The sequence below is a fragment of the Euleptes europaea genome, chromosome 3 (assembly GCF_029931775.1).
Source record: "Euleptes europaea isolate rEulEur1 chromosome 3, rEulEur1.hap1, whole genome shotgun sequence".
Classification (NCBI taxonomy): Eukaryota; Metazoa; Chordata; class Lepidosauria; order Squamata; family Sphaerodactylidae; genus Euleptes; species Euleptes europaea.
This window is the reverse complement of record NC_079314.1, coordinates 229810-246184: the sequence shown is the minus strand read 5'-3', so window position 1 is coordinate 246184 and position 16375 is coordinate 229810. Positions and strand designations below refer to the sequence as shown.

Here is a 16375-nt window from a genome sequence, read left to right as displayed (position 1 = left end):
TTACTTACCCCCCCCCCGCAAAAAAATTCCTCTATTCTTCTACAAGTGCCATGCAAAGCACCCGCTCTGCATCCTCTGACAATTCCACCACGACTTGCTTCAACACCCCATAAGTGGACTCGAAGGAGATCTCACGTTCCAGGTTGGTCCCCCGGCCCAAGTACGGCACATAGCTCCACGCCCAGCTGGACAGAGAGGCCGGCTTGGTGATAAGACTCAGCATGTATTTGGAGTCCAGTGGCTTAGCAAAGGAACTTCGGATCTGTGCCTGAAGCAGCTGGTGCGCTTTGCCGGTGACCCGCGCAGTGCGCTCCAAGGACTCTTCGTCCAGGCCGAGGTCTATGCAGAAGCTGGTGATGGTGGTCATGAGGTTCTCGGCCACATCTGGGTTTGGCTTTTCCACGCAGTACAGGCAGTTCTGCAGGGCCTTCATCCACACGTCCTTCATCAGCACTTTGGACTTCCGCCTTACCAGTCGGGACAGGACGGTCGGGATGGTTCTCTTCAGAGCTCTCCTCTTCAGGTCAGGAGCATTATGGCTGAGGGCTTCCTGGAGGAGGGGCAGATCGTAGGCTTCGTGCATGAGGCTGGAGACCAGGAAGACCTGCGGGGAGAGGATGCCATCCTTCTTCAGGGCCTCTATGCAGTTCTTCCGCACCTTTTCCTGCAGCTCTTCTTTAGGGATGGGCTGGCTCCCGGGTCGGGTCTCCATGTCCACGTCTATCTTGCTTCTTATGAAGAAAGCGTCCTTCCCGGCTGCGGCGATGGCCCTGGCCAAGCAGCTGTGGGCATGCTTATAGCGCTCAGAGGCCACCAGGAGAAAGAAGTCGTAGTGGCTGAGGTCCAGGTGGCTCACATCCTCCTCCATCACTCCAACTCCTGGCAGATCCCAGAGGTACAGGTAGGGGACCAATGGAAGCGGGTAGGCTGTGGCTTTCGTCGTTGTCCCGGTCACCCCGGTGGGGGCAGCACCCGGCTCTCCAGCGGCCACTCCTCTCAGAGCATTGACCAGCGAGGACTTCCCGCAGCCGACTTCTCCTATTACGGCAACATCCAGACGGATCTGCGAGGGCTCTCCCAAGGCAGAGCAGATCACGCCTGGGACTTCAGCCAAGCTGCCACTCTGGCAGATGTTATACAGCTCCTTGGTCTTCTTCTGGCTCACTACTTTCAAGTCTTCCAGGTCCCCGTCATAGCTTCTAGGAAGAGAAAATCAAGAAGGGGATTACAAAAAGCTGCTGTGTCTTCCGGCCTTAGCCCAGGGCCAGAAACAAATAAAGTCTGGCACTGGGTAAAAAGCATTCCAAACTCAGGGTGCCACTACTGAGAAGTCCCTACCTTGTTCAACCACCCACCTTGCCTCTAATGAAGGGGAACCCGAGCAAGGGCCTCTGATGAAGATCTTAATTCTCAAACAGGTTTATACACATGAAATTTGGGAGAGGGTGTGTGTGACTCAATGGAAGAGCCTCTGCATGACATGCAGAAGGTCCCAGGTTCAATCCCTGGCATCTCCAGTTAAAAGGACAAGGGAGTAGGTGGTATGACATACCTCTGCCTGAGAGCCTGAAAAGCAGCTGCCAGTCTGAACAGACAATACTGACCTTGATGGACCAAGGGTCTGATTAAGACTAAGGCAACTTCATCTGTTCATTTGTTAGGAAGGGGCTGTGGCTCATTGGCAGAGCATCTACTTGGCATACAGAAGGTCCCAGGTTCAATCCCCAGTATCTCCAGTGAAAGGGACCAGGCAGTAGGTGATGTACAAGACCTTTTCCTGAGACCCTGGAGAGCCACCACCAGTCTTAGACAATACTGGCATTGATGGACCAAGGGTCTGATTTAAGATAAGGCAGCTTCATGTGTGCCTGTCCAAGTTAGCTTTGGTAGTTTGGGTGCAAAGCTTATCAATACCCCAGAAGCCTTGGTTATCACCAAGGTCCCCACCTTCCTTCCTCACCTCTTCAAGCTGAGCACCTCCCCTTCCAAGCTATCCTCAAAGCAGGTGAACTCGTATTTCTCCGTCTCTAGCCCCGACACCAGGAACACCCTCTTGGTGTCCATCCCGTTCTTGGCCAACGTCTCCCTCAGCTCCTTCCGGATCACCCTCAGTTGCTGGCAGGGGTTGAATTTGAAGCGGAGCCGCCTCTCGGCCGTGTGCAGATCCAAATCCACTTTGGTGCGGGCCAGGAGGAACATCTTCCCCTTCTGCTTGAGGGCCTTGAGGATCTGCAGGTGGGTATCTGCCAAGTTTCCGGCCACCACCACCACGAAGCAGCTGTACTTGCTCAGGTCGCCCAAGCGCTTGAGATATGCGGCCGGTTTCTCGGATACCTCGAAGCCGGGGAGGTCACAAAGGGTGAGGTTGGGGTAGGTCGGGTGAACGTGCATCACTAGCTGTTTGGTGGGCTCCGGAGTCTCCTGGAAGTAGGCCCACGGGTCACTCACCCGGCGAGGTTTGTCCAACAGAGCCTGAATCAGCGTGCTCACCCCTGCTCCGCGCGCCCCCAGGATGCCAACTTTTATCTTGAGGGCGTTAATGCAATCCACCAGCGCCTGGATTTGGGAGGCGGCGGCGCTGGCGTTCTGGGCCTCATACTGGGCCTTCAGGTTTCTCAGCTGCGATTCGTCCAGGCAGGAGGAACTGGCCATGATGGAACTGCAAGGTGAGGGAAGAAAGAGGTATTACGCAGCCCCTGGAGTGCGTGTGTGTAAGTTCTCAACATGTTAAGTGAGGCTCCCTAGGGAGGCCCAGGCAGTTGTTTATCAAGCCCTCTCTTGCTTCTGCATTCATTCATTCATTTTATACCCCACCCTCGGTCCCAGGCCAAAGCTGGGCTCATGGAGGCTCACAACATATAATCAATATAATAAAATATAATATATAAAATTATATATAAATAATATATATAAAATAACATAATCTTCCCGCATCATAGAAATTCTTCTTGCAGTGTCAGAGAGGAAGTCACAATTCAAAGGCTGAACCTGTTTGATTCCTGCCTGTTGCTTTTCTAAAAGAAACAGAATGTGGCAACTCTCCTCCTCTGCAGCCAGGATCAGTGGGTTCTTTCGTTTAAAAATCTGAAAGGAAAGCTAAGCCAAATCTTCAGTTTTAATAACTGTAAAGCCCTGCCTCTACTTGATCCAGTTCCACTTCAGGAAACTGCATGCAAGAGAGCCTTGACTTCTACTCCTTCAGGCCAACCCAGTGCGGTGTAGAAAATACAACGATAGACTAGGACCCTGGGCGACCTGGTTTCCAATCCCCACTTCTACCAAGAAAGCTTGCTAGGTGATCTTGTGCCCGTCATAAACAAACTCTCAGCCTGGCCCACCTCACAGGGTTGTTGTGAGAAAATGGAGGCGGGGAGAACAATGTTCTAAGCCGCTATAGTCCCACGTGGGAGAAAAGTGGGATAGAAATAAATGCAAATGCAACCCTTTCCCAAGGGATCAACACGGTCTTGCTGCATTCCCCTAAAGCAGGGGTATCAAATATACGGCCCGCGGGCCAGATCCGGTCCCTTGAGGGCTGTTTTCTGGCCTGCGAGCCAGCCGAGGCAGCAGCCCCCCCACCGCTGCCTGCTGGCTCTGGCCTCCATGTGGAGGCTGGAGCAGACAAGAAGAGTAGATCTGAAGAGCCAGGGAGTTCAGAATGGAGTGGAGGGGCAGAGACCAGCTCTTACCAGTCACTTGAGGAGCTGTGCTTAATTCGGAGTCGGAATCACTCACCCATTTTTGGTGGGAAAAGGCAGGAGCGCAGCCGCCCCCCCCCCCCGCCCCGGGAGCAACAAGGCAAAAAGAACAGCAGCTGTTTTTTATATGCCAACTTTCTCTACCTTTTAAAAAGGAGAATCAAACCGGCTTACAATCTCCTTCCCTTCCCCTCCCTGCAACAGACACCTTGTGAGATAGGTGAGGCTGAGAGAGTTCAGAACTGTGACTAGCTCAAGGTCACCTAGCACGCTTCATGTGTAGGAATGGGGAAACCAACCCGGTTTGCCAGATTAGAGACCACCTCTCCAAACTACCGCTCTTAAACCACTACACCACGCAGCAGTGGGAAGAGGGTTGGAGGAGGCTCTTACAGACAGAAAAGTAAAAGACTCAGGTTTGGGCTTGCACACACTTGTGGCTAGCGGAATGGAGCGGGGAGCTGGTGATGCTAGAAGAGGCTGGTGAGGTCAAGCGGCAAAAGAGATGCCCTGCAGCGTTCTGCTTTTCCACTCCAAAAGCGTCTTGGTCTGCCCTCTTCACTGTTCTCTCCCCTGCAGTGAGCCTGGCATTTCTTTTGTCCTCCAAGGAAGTGCCGGAGAGGAGCAGGAGACTGACTCATTCAGCTTGCCGGCAGCCAGGATCCCGTTTGTTGCCTCCATCACCTCGCCCTACTCCCCCCCCTCTCTTTTGGGCTTCACTGCAAATCAAATTGACTAGGAAGGTGTTTCAGTAAAGGGCAGCGAGATGCGCCCTTCTATGTCTCCTCCTCCTCTTTTGGTCTCCGGCATAAGCACAAGGACACAAAAAGGTCTTTTATGCATGGGAGTTTTACCTGGGGTTGAAGGCTCTCTTGACCTACACTTTTCTGTTCCAAATCCAAAAAATGCTCTGCATGTTGTTGTTTGCCCTGGAGAAAGTCCTGGGGCTTCCAGAGTACTGCAGAATAACCAGCAGAAATCCGGAAGCGTCTGAGTCCCTGCCCCTTGAAAACGCTGCTTTGTAATTGGCTGTAGTGCTTACTATGAGAAAAATGTCACCTCCAGCTCCCCTCTCCCACACTATGGCTTATGCATGGAAATGGGGATGATATGGCCTGGGCTGATCTCAGGGGAGATCAAAGGATTGGGAAGACCCAGACATTGTGCGGACTGGGCGCGAGGTCTTCTCTAAGGGACAGAAAACTCATGCATAACCCCAACGAAAAACCCAGTTGGACCAGCAGAGGAAGTAAGTCAAAGTGCCCAATGCATAAAAGGCCCCAAAGTCCCTTTCCCCATTGCTACTAGCTGCAGAAGAAGGAGGGTTATGCAAAACCAAACAAAAGTGAGGCTTCTCTCCGAGGGTGTGGCATTGGGGTTTTGTTTGCAACGACTTCATTTGGGTTTGCCTTCGTTTCACTCGAAAGAGCCACGACAACCTTTGCTCCCAGTTATGTGGGAAACAAAACGCCAGTGCGAGGAGGGCTGGGGAGGCGAGAGAACCGTATGGGCCAGCCGGCTTTAGACTGGGGAGGGGGGGGCAGCCTTCACTGTATGAAGAGGGGTAGAAATGCTGTCGCTTAAGTAAACACTGGGTGGCATGGCATTCAGGCACGTGTACAAGCATCTTGTCATGTGCACGTGCCACGTCTTTGTTTCTTGGCAATGGGGAAAGGGTTCCGAACAGGTAGCGATAGGAAATGTTATACAGCAGCCAGCAAAACAAACTACAGGTCAAGTATCCTTTATCCAGACTGCTTGGGACCAGAAGTGGTCCGTATTTCGGATCTTTCCATATTTTGGAATATTTACATATATGTAATGAGATATCTTGGGGATGGGACCCAAGCCTAAACACAAAATTCATTTGTGTCTTATATACACTTTAGGCACATAGCCTGGATGTCATTTCCAGCCATATTTTTAATGCCGTTGGGTACAGTGGGCCACCAGAAAGGCCCGTGAGTGATGCCCGCAAGGTGGCTGTCAGGTCCGTCCGGATCCTGGCTGTGCGGATGAGGCCTGCTCAGCCGGTAAAGAAGGGTCCCAGGCTGTGTGGGGCCGCAAAAGGCAAAAGGGGGGGGGTCCTACACGGGGGGGGGGAGGGAGGGGGGTGGTGGGGGATTTTAATACCAGAGCTTTCCAAGGCTGTCCTGGTGTTTGTTTGTTCCTTTCATTCATGTTATTGATTGCTGTGCCCCGCGGGCCCGACCAAGCGACCCGTGCGGCCCTCGGAACAAAGGGGTCCGAGGCCCGGCAGCGCTCCCGCTCCCCCGCCCTTCCCGGAAACCCACGCCTAGGCTTTGGAGGGCCGCCCCTGCGCTCGGGCGCCGGAGCCCGCCCGGCGCTGCAAGGGGCCCCTCGGCCCGGAGCGGGGTGGGGGTGGGGGGTCGCCTTAGAGGAGGAAGGAACCCCCCCCCAGTAAATGTAGCCTACCGAGGCTTCGACCCCAGCCCCTCTCTCCGGAACGGTGTCCTGCCTCCTGCCCCCCGTCCCGCCCGCCCCCCCCCCGCCAGAGATCCCCCCAAACCCAGGCCCATCAGGAGGCCCCCCGCCCCCCCCTCTCGCCCGGGTCGCACCTTCTGGCTCCGGCAGGCGCGGGGGGGGAGGGGCGGACTCGGGCGCTCCTCGCCTGGGGCCCCCGCCAGCCGCGGCCGGAGGAGTCGGAAACCGACGGGGGGGGGAGGGCGGGAGGCTCCTCCCTCTTCCGCCGCCGCCGCCGCCGCCGCGCCCCGCCCTCTGACGTCTCCTGTCACGCGGCGGGGGGGGAGGAGGAGGGAGAGGAGGAGGCGGGGGGGCTGCGGCCGGCCGGCAGCTGCGGAGCGGGTAAAGGGGGGGGTGAGGGGGGGGATGCTGAGGGGCACCAACTGCCGCCGCCCCCCCCCGGGCCCTGGCATGGGGCCGTTTCCCTTTTTGTGTCCCCAAGGGTGAAAAGGCCTGTTGGGGGGCGGGGGTTCGGGGGGGGGGCGGCAGTTTCTGCCTCGTGTGGGAGCGTCGGGTGAGGGGTTGCCAACCTCCAGGCCCTAGCAGGAGATCGGATCTCCAGCCCATAGAGATCCGTTCGCCTGGAGAAAATGGCCGCTTGGGCCATTGGACTCTATGGAAGTCCCTCCCCTCCTCAGGCTCCGCCCCCAAAAAACCTCCCGCCGGGGGCGAAGAGGGACCTGGCGACCCTACGGAGGGCCTCCCTCGGAAGCCCAGTGCAGCCAGAGCGGGGGGAGGGGGGGGAGGGGGGCTGCCGGGGCTTGCGTGGGGCCAGGGAGCTCAGCGGGGGGGGCAGTGCCGCAGAGTCCCCCCCCCCAAAAAAGACCGCGTCCATTTTCCCCAGGGGAACCTGGCCCCTGGGGCCCGGTGGGATTTTGCAGGAGGTCGGCAGTCCTGAACTAGAAGGGGGGGGGGGAGACAGCGGGTGGGCGGCCACGTTGAGGGCCGAGCTGGGGCCCGGTGGGATGCTAGGAGATAAGCCCCCCCCCGGGTGGGGGGAACAGCCGCTCTGCAGGGCCCCAACGGAAACGGAGGCAGTGGCATGCTTGGGGGGCTGTCAACTGGTGCCCCCCCACCCCCCGCACCCCGTATGGTCTCCCCCGACTGATGCACCCGTTTCTGTCTCTAGTCACAGAAGGAAGGGAGGGGGAGCGGGCCTGCGTTTGGCTGGGCTTTGGTCAGCAGGGCAGGGGGTGTGTGGGGTGTGTGTGTGTATTTAAAGCATGTCTGCCACCCACCCCCACACCCCCACACACCCCCCCCCGCTCGCATCGTGGCGCCAGTCTGGATTAGGGTTCTCCACGGCAGTTTGGATCACAGAGGGAAGCAGCTCCGCCGCCTGCAGAGGCACAAGGATGTACCAGGCCTCCACCACAAGCCAAGGATAAGGGTTGATTGGGTGATGCTCTTAGTCTCAGGGACGAATGAGGAACTTTTGGGGGAGGCCTTTTTTGCGTGGCCGTTTCCCTCGCGGTCACCCCTCGGACTTCGTCGTTTGGCTTTTGCGTGCCGTTTGCAACCGTGAGAGGTCTCCTCACTCCCCCCCCCCGCATTTCCCTACATTTTGCCCGCTCACGCCAGGGGAGAGCGAGGCGACCGCTAGACTGTCAGAAACGGCACCCAAAATCCAAACGACGACCCAAAGTCGTCCGAGGGGTGACCGCGAGGGAAACGGCCACGCGAAAAAGGCCTCCGAGTTCCCAGCTGGTTATATCATCATGAGTTTTGGCTGTTATTAGAGTTGTGTTGGTGGTAGGAAGGGCCCTGACCTTTCTGCTGAGGCAGATAAATCGGCCTCCGGGAGGAAGACGGTGTTCATTACCATTCCTCAAGAAGGCCCCTCGTAACACAGAAATCCCGATTACCTAAAGTTTTTCCTGTTTGCCTAGCCGTTAGCTGAACAATTTAATCTCCAGAAAGCTCTTGTACCTGTCATTCGGCGGCAGCCAATTTTGCTGAATTATGGGTGCCTGTTTTGCTGATTTGTTATGTCAATCTTTTAAAATTATGCCTTCTTAGTATTCGTTTAATAGGACACGGTGACATTAATCCAGGTCTGGGACTCCACACTTAGGAGCAAGATGTTGCTAATAAGTCCTCTGCATCTCCTTTTTGTTCTTTCTTTATTCAGTCAAAACCTGGATCTTGGATGCTGAAATAAATGATAGGTTTTGCATAATTGGCTCACTTGGGCTGGATTAGAAGGTTCTTGCCGCCCGCTAGCCGAACAGGAAACATCTCTCAGAAGTGTGCTTATGTAAGGGTTAGGTGATGGGAAAGTGGCATTGAAGGAGAACAGCAGGTGGAAACTGGTTGAGCTGCCTTGTTAAGAAGCACGTCACTAGTAGCAGGTGGCCAAATTAGACAGGAGTCCGGTGACACCTTAAGGACTAACTAAATTCATTCCAGCATAAAAAAAATGTGCTGGAATAAATGTATTTAGTCTTTACAGTGCCTCTAGACTCCTCCTGAATTTCACTGCTACAGACTGAAGTACAGGCTGCTTGTCTGGAATTTAAGCTTTAAAACAGCGCTCAACAAATCCTAGACACCAGGCTGCCATGGTGGCTAGAAATTTAATTGTAGCACCTAAAATTTTCAGCAGACATTTATTATAGTAAATGCCTCTTTTTGATTCTGAGTAGAAATACAAAGCTTATTTGGGTGAGGGATAGAGGTCAGCTTTTCTGTGTGTATGATGACAAACAGTTTGTTGTCAAGTCGCAGTCGACTTATGGCGACATCTCAATACAAGAGAGGTTCAGTAGGTGGAAACTGGTCGAGCTGCCTTTTTAAAAAGCACCGACCTCTGCATAGCAGCCCTAGATTTCCTTGGTGACCCTCCCATCTGAGTACTAACCAGGGCCCACCTTGCTTAGCTTCAGAGATGTGACAAGGTTGGGCTGGCAGGAGTCATCCAGGTCAGGGGGCCCTACATATTTATTTATACACTGCAACACTTGTTATAGCTTTTTTAAAAATGACAAGAAACTATGAAGAGTTTAGAATTAGGTTTTGTGGTAGCAATAATTACAACACGTGGTTATTAAAATATACATTTTATTTATTTATTTACAATCTTTATAGTCCGTCTTTCTCACTTGGACTCAAGGCAGATTACACAGAGTGAGTTGATATAATTGAGAGGTGGGACATTCAGTTAACAATTCAATACAATCAGGGTTGTAGAATCAACCAGAAGCAAAGCGTAAGTTTTGACATGACATGTTAAATGATGCACAATTCTGTAGTACGATCCTAGTTTCAGCAAGCTATACACAGTAGTATACTAAAGGCTAAAATATAAACCTGGCTCCTAAATTTTTGGGGTATCTTGTAAATCCAAAGAAAAATGGTCAAGGCCTCTTTTAAAAGGCTAATAGAAGAAGAAGAGTTGGTTTTTATACCCCAATTTTCTCTACCTTTAAGGAGTCTCAAACCGGTTTACAATCACCTTCCTTTCCTCTCCCCACAACGGACACCTTGTGAGATAGGTGAGGATGAGAGAGTTCAGAGAGAACTGTGACTAGCCCAAGGTCACCCAGCAGGCTTCATGTGGAGGAGTGGGGAATCAAACCCGATTCTTCAGATTAGAATCGGTCACTCTTAACCGCTACACCACGCTGGTCACTGAGTGATTTATTTTAAGCCTGTGCCTCCATTAACAACACAGGCTTTCCTTACCCTTTTTATTGCGTTCTTTGATTAGAGAGCCAGCATGGTGTAGTGGCTAAGAGTGGTGGTTTGGAGTGGTGGAGTCTGATCTGGAGAATCGGGTTTGAGTCCTCATTACTCCATGTGAGTGGCGGAGGCTAATCTGGAGAACCCCACTCCTACACATTAAGCCAGCTGGGTGACCTTGAGCTAGTCACACTCTCTCAGCCCCACCTACCTCACGGTGTTTGTTGTGGGGAAGGGAAGGGAAGGTGATTGTAAGCCGGTTTGATTCTTCCTTAAATGGTAGAAAAAGTCGGCATTTAGAAACCATCTCTTCTGATGATGATGATGACGACGACGATGATGATGACGACCACCACCACCACCAGAAGAGTCATGGTGCAAACAAACAGTGGAGTGATTTGAGCTGATAGCGCTTTGTTTGCACTGGATGGAGGGCGCATATGTGTCTCATCTTCAGTAGCGAGCAGAGACATTGGTAGAAAGCGTTCCTGCGACATGTTCTCGGCTGGAGGCCAGCTAGTTCCATTTTGGCAACCTGAATGTATGACAGAAAATAGGCTTAAAATGTAACCTGGCAAAGCTTGTTGTGTTTGACGCTGGCCTCTGGGCAAAAACTCCATGTTTTCCCTTTCTTTATATTTCCACAGCATCTTTTGGGGAAACCCTTTTCCTGTGTCCAGAATGCCTCTCAAGACCCCTCAGAGCTCCACTCCGGGTTCCCCCGAGCAGGGGGACGTGTCTGTGGTCCTCGTGGGCAAGCCGGGCGTGGGCAAGTCGGCCCTTCTTAATGCCGTGCGAGGGATGGCAGAAGGGGATGTTGGAGCTGCGCCGGTGGAGGCCCCAGCTAAATCGGGGTGTCCCATCATGTACCCTGATCCATCCCACCCTAACTTACTGATATGGGAGTTGGAATTGGTGGGAGAAGGACAAGCAGAGCGGTGGCTGGGTGAGGCAGACATGTTTGTCATGGTGACGGACGGCAAGTTTGACGAGGTCCACGCTCGCCTTGCCGGGGAGGTCCGAGCGGCTGGCAAGAAGGTCTATTTTTCCCGTACCAAGGCTGACTTGGAGGTGCATACCCTCAAGAGGCTGATGGGGGAACACTATGACCGGTCCGAGGTACTCAAGGCCCTGCGGGGAGTCTGCGCGGAGTCGCTGGGGGCCCACAGCCTTGGAGAGCCCTTTGTGTTCCTGATCTCTGCATTTGAGCCCTATGCGCTGGACTGCCCCCAACTGCGAGAAGCGTTGCTGAAAGATGTACGAGTATATGAGAGGTCAGTAAAACGGCTTGCTTGCCACGGAAATCTCTGGCAGGCCTTTGTGGTGCCTGCTTTTGAGAAAACAGGATGGGACTGTGATCAGGGATAAAGAGACCCGGGTTTGTATTTACTTTCACCATGGTGCTAATTACAAGGGGTAGGGGAATAGGATTGGATCAGCAGAACCACATGCAAGAGTTAAACTTCTCCTTTCTTCCTGCACAGCTTTGGTCTGAGTAAGGGACCTCCAAGGGCTGACCTTAGGATTGACCTTAGGATTCCTGGAGATTGGCGGTAGAGCCTTGGGAGGGTGGTGTTTGGGGAGGGGAGGGTGTCATTATAGAGTCCACCCCCCAAAAAAAGCTATCATTTTCTTCCAGGGGGACTGATCTCTGTTGTCAGGAGATCAGGTGTAATTTCTGGAGATCTCCTGGCTGCACCTTGAGGTTGGCAACCCTAGCAGATCTTCATGTTTTAAAATTGCTGGGATGATCCACTCCTGAATATCCCTGCAGCTTCTACATTTTGAGCCTGGGATGGGTAAAAGTGCCTCCTCCCTAGGTAAACAGCATCTATTGCGAAGGAGCAACCCACTTGGGCCAATCAGGATCAACAGCATTTTTTACATAGTTATTATGACAACGTCAGCTGAAAAGAATCACTTCTGGAGATCCCTCAGAACTGTCTTTCCGTAACAGCCTAGTTTGCTGAATCACCCAAGTCCACTTTTCTGAAGCCACTGGGTGAGCTCCTGTGATTTCCTTCCACCAAGTCTTTTGCCAAGACACAAAGGCATCCTTCAATAAAGAAAGACTTTTCTCCAATAAAAGAAGCCTTTCTCCATCAGGAAAATCAGTCTCCATTGGAGGAAGTCTTTCTCTCTTGAAGGAAAACCTAGCAGAAGTATCCAACCCTCTGTACTAATGTCACACTAACTCAGTTATGTCACTTTAGTACTTAATGTAGCCAGTGATGTGAGGTGGAAAATTGCTATATTTTCCCATGGAAAAATTTCTATCTCACATATGTAAATACAGTCTGTTTATCTGAACGCATTAAGTCTATTAAAGTCAGTATTGTCTACTCAGACTGAAAGTGGCTCTCCAGGGTCTCGGGCTGAGGTCTTGCACATCACGGGTGGCACCTATGACATCATCTATGACCTGGTTCTTTTAGCTGGAGATGCTGAGGAATGAACCTGGGACCTTCTGCATGCCAAGCAGATGCTCTGCTACTGAGCCACGGCCCCTTTATAGTTGTCAGGGCTGTTGTCATGTTAGATGGCTAAATGTGGGCTATGAAGCATGGACAAACCCCAGTGCTTCTGATTGTAGCCATGTGATATCCATCCTGGCTTACAGTCCACACCTTGAGTTCCCCTCTTTCTTTCCACAGGATCCTGAAACCTGCTCGCATAGGTTTTGAACTGATCACCGAGAAGGAGATTGCAGAGATCCAGGAGGCCTACGAGCTGGGAGGCCTTTCTGAGGTGGTGACACGAATCCAGTGCAGCCTGGAGACTATCTGGAATGCCCAGCTCGATATTGCCATCACCGGGGAATCTGGTGCTGGCAAGTCCACATTTGTCAATGCCTTGAGGGGCTTGAGTGATGAGGACGAGGAAGCGGCTGCGACAGGTGTGACCGAGACCACAGCCCAACCCACGCCCTACTCCTACCCCAGTTACCCCAATGTCATCCTGTGGGACCTCCCAGGCATCGGCACGCCCAACTTCCAAGCGGATCACTACTTGGAAGCCGTGGAGTTCTCTCGCTATGATTTCTTCATCATCCTGGCCTCTGAGAGATTTAAGGAGAACCACATCCTTTTGGCTCAAGCCATTGTGGGAGCGGGCAAGAGGTTCTACTTTGTGCGCACCAAGGTGGACAACGATCTGGAGGCCATGGCGAGGAGGAAGAACCCACCCACTGAAGAGGCTGTGTTGGAGGAGATCCGGAACGACTGCCACGAGAAGCTAGCCAAGGCTGGGCTTGGAGACACCAAGGTTTTCCTGCTCAGTAGCTTTGAGATCAACAAGTTTGACTTCCACACCTTTGAGGAAACTTTGGAGCAGGAACTGCCGAGCCACAAACGCCACGCTTTCCTGTTGTCCCTGCCCAACGTCTCCTTGGCGATCATAGAGAAGAAGAGACAGCTCCTTCACCAGGAGGTTTGGAAGGTCGCCTTGGTATCCTGCTTGGTGGCTGCTGTTCCTTTGCCGGGCTTGGCCTTCACCTGCGACGTCTCCATCTTGTTGAGGAAGCTCTCCACCTACCGCCAGGACTTTGGTTTAGACGCGGCCTCCTTGACGCGGCTAGCGGAGCGCTCCAGAAAACCCCTGGAGGTTTTGCGGACCGAAGTGCACAGCACTCTAGGCCGCACTATCAACAGGGATGTGGTGGTCAAGCTGTTAGGGAAGGCCACTGGGGCAGGCTTGATGGTGGCTGATTTCCTTCTCCACCGTATCCCGGTTTATGGAGCCCTGGCTGCTGGGGGTATTTCCTTCCACTCTACCTACTCCATGTTGAGCCAGTGCTTGGAAGAGCTTGCCAGTGACTCCCAGAGGGTCCTCCTGAAAGCCTTTGACAGTGAAGTCTGAAGCAGCTAGAGAAAGATGGCCCTCCTCAGGACCCTTCGCAGCTGTTCCCCAGCCTAGTTTAATCTCAGCTGACCTCTGTGTCACTGCTTCAGGAATCCACGAGGAATCCATACCCTAGCATGGCTATAGTTTGTTACTGGAATGAGTTAAACCCATCATCAAGAATAGTGGGGGCAGCAGCTTTCTACATGCAATTTCCTTTCGAGTAAATGAACTGGAAGGTCCCATAATTCCCTGTAATGTGGTGACAGTGAGGGGTGGGGGCAAGAAGAACCAGATCCTCTGACTAAAGTTCCCCTGCCTGCAGAAGATACTCGCTTGCTTTGGGCAGCCAGATATTTGGCTGTTTATGAGCCCTTTGCAAACCATCTGCTTGAGTCCAAAGGGCTCTGTGGCTTCTTAGAACACACAGGACAGTTCAAGATATTGCAGGGAGGCTTGTGGCCTTTTATGAATTCTCAGTTTCCTCGCATCTAACTTCCTGTTTCTTTGTGGGGGTTTTTTAACCAGTTATGCACACGTTTTGCTCCCTCTGAGGGTTGATTCAACATCACACAGCTTTAAATGAAGTGTTTCTCCCTGTAGTTTAAATCAGCAGCTCTTTGTGCTTCATAAAAGCTGGTGTTATATCAAATTGACCACTAGAGGGAGCAAAACATGTGCATAACTAACCCCCTTCCCCCAAAGAAACAAGAAGTTAGACGTGAGGAAACTGTGAAAGCATAAAAGGCCTGTGTGTGTTTTATTCTATTTATTTATTCAAATGTGTCATAACTTGAGGCAGAGGCCCAAGAGACTGGTGTTGATATTAGGGCAGTGATCCGAGCCTCTCCACAATGCCCCTTGCACCCTTCCTCTTCTCCCACTCCTTCCCTTCTGCTGTGCTCAGCCTGACATTATTTTGGGGAAGGGAGCTAGCTGCAGAATCCGCTTTACTGTTCTTTCCCTTTTGTGGAGACTACAGCAGCTGCCAGGGAGAGGGAAACGCCTAACAGCCAGTCCACTGTCTCCCTAGTTTGCCTGGATAACAAGCTGGCTTGGTGGGCGTTGGGTCAGTGGGAGTTGGGTCAGCACAGCTCCATATGCAGGCCCCGATATCTCTGGCTCAAGGATCCCAGGGAGCAAGGCTAGGAAGGATCTCTCTCTGACTGAGACTGTGCAAAAGCGATGGTGCCTGGCTCTGCGGACCTACAATCCATTTCCCCAGTATTTCAGCTGTTGTTTGGTAGTGCTCATTGGTGATTCTGGGCTGGTTTGGGCCTGCAACCTGTCAGTTCCAACCCACTGCTTTAGGCTGGCTAAGCGCAAATGTACAAAGAAGAGGAGAACATGATTTTAAAAAACCCTACCCCCAGGGCAAATTAGTATTTGCTGGAATGGTAAAGCCCTGCATGATTCCTCCGTCCAGCTGCATCCTGAACTATGAAAGAAGAAAGCGGTCTTCACTCCTGACTGTTAGATTCAAATCCAATAGCATCTTAGAGACCAACAAGTTTTTTGGGGGTTATAAAGCTTTCACGAGTCAAAGCTCAGGGTGCTCCTGTTGGTCCTTAAGGTGCTACACTGGGCTCAAAGCTGGGCTGTTCCCAGCAGAGACGGACACGAGGCCCCACCCCTGTGGAACTCCTGGCAGTGTGCTTCTCCCTGCAATACTTTAGGATACCACCAGAGGGCAGTATCTTGCATTTATTTGATGGGGAAAACAGGGCAGTGAGTCTGAGCAGAGCTGCAGACGTTGCAGCCCTGGTGGTTGGAGGGCCCAAGTGAAACAGAGGGGGGAGGAAAGTGTGAGCACGTGCAAAAATGCAGGCCAAGGAAATGACCCCGATCACTCATAAGGATGCATTCCTCCCCTCCATCGTTCCCTCCTGTGGTGTAATCCTGCCTTTGTTAATAAAGAGACTTGTTACGGAGAAGCCCTCCGGTTGAATTCACAAGGATCTGTGCTATCTCTCCTCTGTGCTATCTCTCCTCGGTTACAGGGCAGGGTAGGAGCTGTGGGGCAAAAGGGAAGGTGTGGGAGAAAAGAGGGCGTGGAGGCAAAGGGAAGCAGAATGAGAGAATTTAGGTGATACCCTGCCTGCCCTGAAGAGCATGTGTAGTCTCATTTCAGTGGTGGAAGAGGTTTCCAGGAGAAAACCTACTCAAAATATTTGGGACCAAAGAAGTCTTTTTTATACCTTAAATTGGGGCCTTTTTTGCCAGTGGATGGGAAACTGAAATTTGAGGTACCTGAGTTACATCAAAGGGGGATAATAATGGAGCAAGAGATGAAGTTATCCTGCTGATTAAGGACTTGGTTAAGTTACTGGGCATGTTTGCCTGGTGAAGGGTATCCCAAGTGTCTCCAGAATCTCAGGCAGAGCTCTTTCACATCACTTCATACCTGATCCTTTTAACTGGAGATGCTGTGGATTGTATGTAGGACCTTTGCATGCCAAGCAGATGCTCTGTGTGGTGAAGGATATCCCCAAGAGGAGTGGAGGGCTGTGTTCTTGAAGGCACAAACACACACAAAGCTGAATCAGACCATTGGTCCATCAAGAAGAAGAAGAACTGGTTTTTATATGTCGACTTTCTCTACCACTTAAGAAAGAATCAAACTGGCTTACAATCACCTTCCCTTCCCCTCCCCACAACAGACACCCTGTGAG

At 52.3% G+C, this 16375-nt stretch overlaps 2 protein-coding genes across 2 annotated transcripts; one reads left to right on the top strand and one right to left on the bottom strand.

The window, feature by feature from the left end:
• Nucleotides 1-31: 31 nt before the first annotated feature.
• On the bottom strand, nucleotides 32-2653 carry LOC130475798 (interferon-inducible GTPase 5-like). Its single transcript, XM_056847663.1, has 2 exons — nucleotides 1961-2653; nucleotides 32-1199 (listed from the first exon to the last, which is right to left on the bottom strand). The coding sequence occupies exons 1-2, from the start codon at nucleotides 2650-2652 to the stop codon at nucleotides 32-34; spliced, it is 1860 nt and encodes a 619-aa protein (XP_056703641.1). The 5' UTR covers nucleotide 2653.
• Nucleotides 2654-10514: 7861 nt separating this feature from the next.
• Nucleotides 10515-13730, top strand: LOC130474550 (interferon-inducible GTPase 5-like). The gene is made up of 2 exons (XM_056846216.1): nucleotides 10515-11137; nucleotides 12518-13730. Exons 1-2 carry the CDS (start codon nucleotides 10545-10547, stop codon nucleotides 13719-13721), a joined length of 1797 nt encoding a protein of 598 aa, XP_056702194.1. The 5' UTR covers nucleotides 10515-10544; the 3' UTR covers nucleotides 13722-13730.
• The last annotated feature ends 2645 nt before the right edge of the window (nucleotides 13731-16375 follow it).

What these genes read in the sequence shown, in the direction of transcription:
- LOC130475798 (XM_056847663.1), bottom strand. Translation starts at nt 2,652, where the DNA reads ATGGCCAGTTCCTCCTGCCTGGACGAATCGCAGCTGAGAAACCTGAAG. An exon ending in GAGGTGCTCAGCTTGAAGAG is followed by an intron (nt 1,200 to 1,960) that starts GTGAGGAAGGAA and finishes TTCTCTTCCTAG; the next exon opens with AAGCTATGACGGGGACCTGG.
- LOC130474550 (XM_056846216.1), top strand. Translation starts at nt 10,545, where the DNA reads ATGCCTCTCAAGACCCCTCAGAGCTCCACTCCGGGTTCCCCCGAGCAG. An exon ending in GATGTACGAGTATATGAGAG is followed by an intron (nt 11,138 to 12,517) that starts GTCAGTAAAACG and finishes TTCTTTCCACAG; the next exon opens with GATCCTGAAACCTGCTCGCA.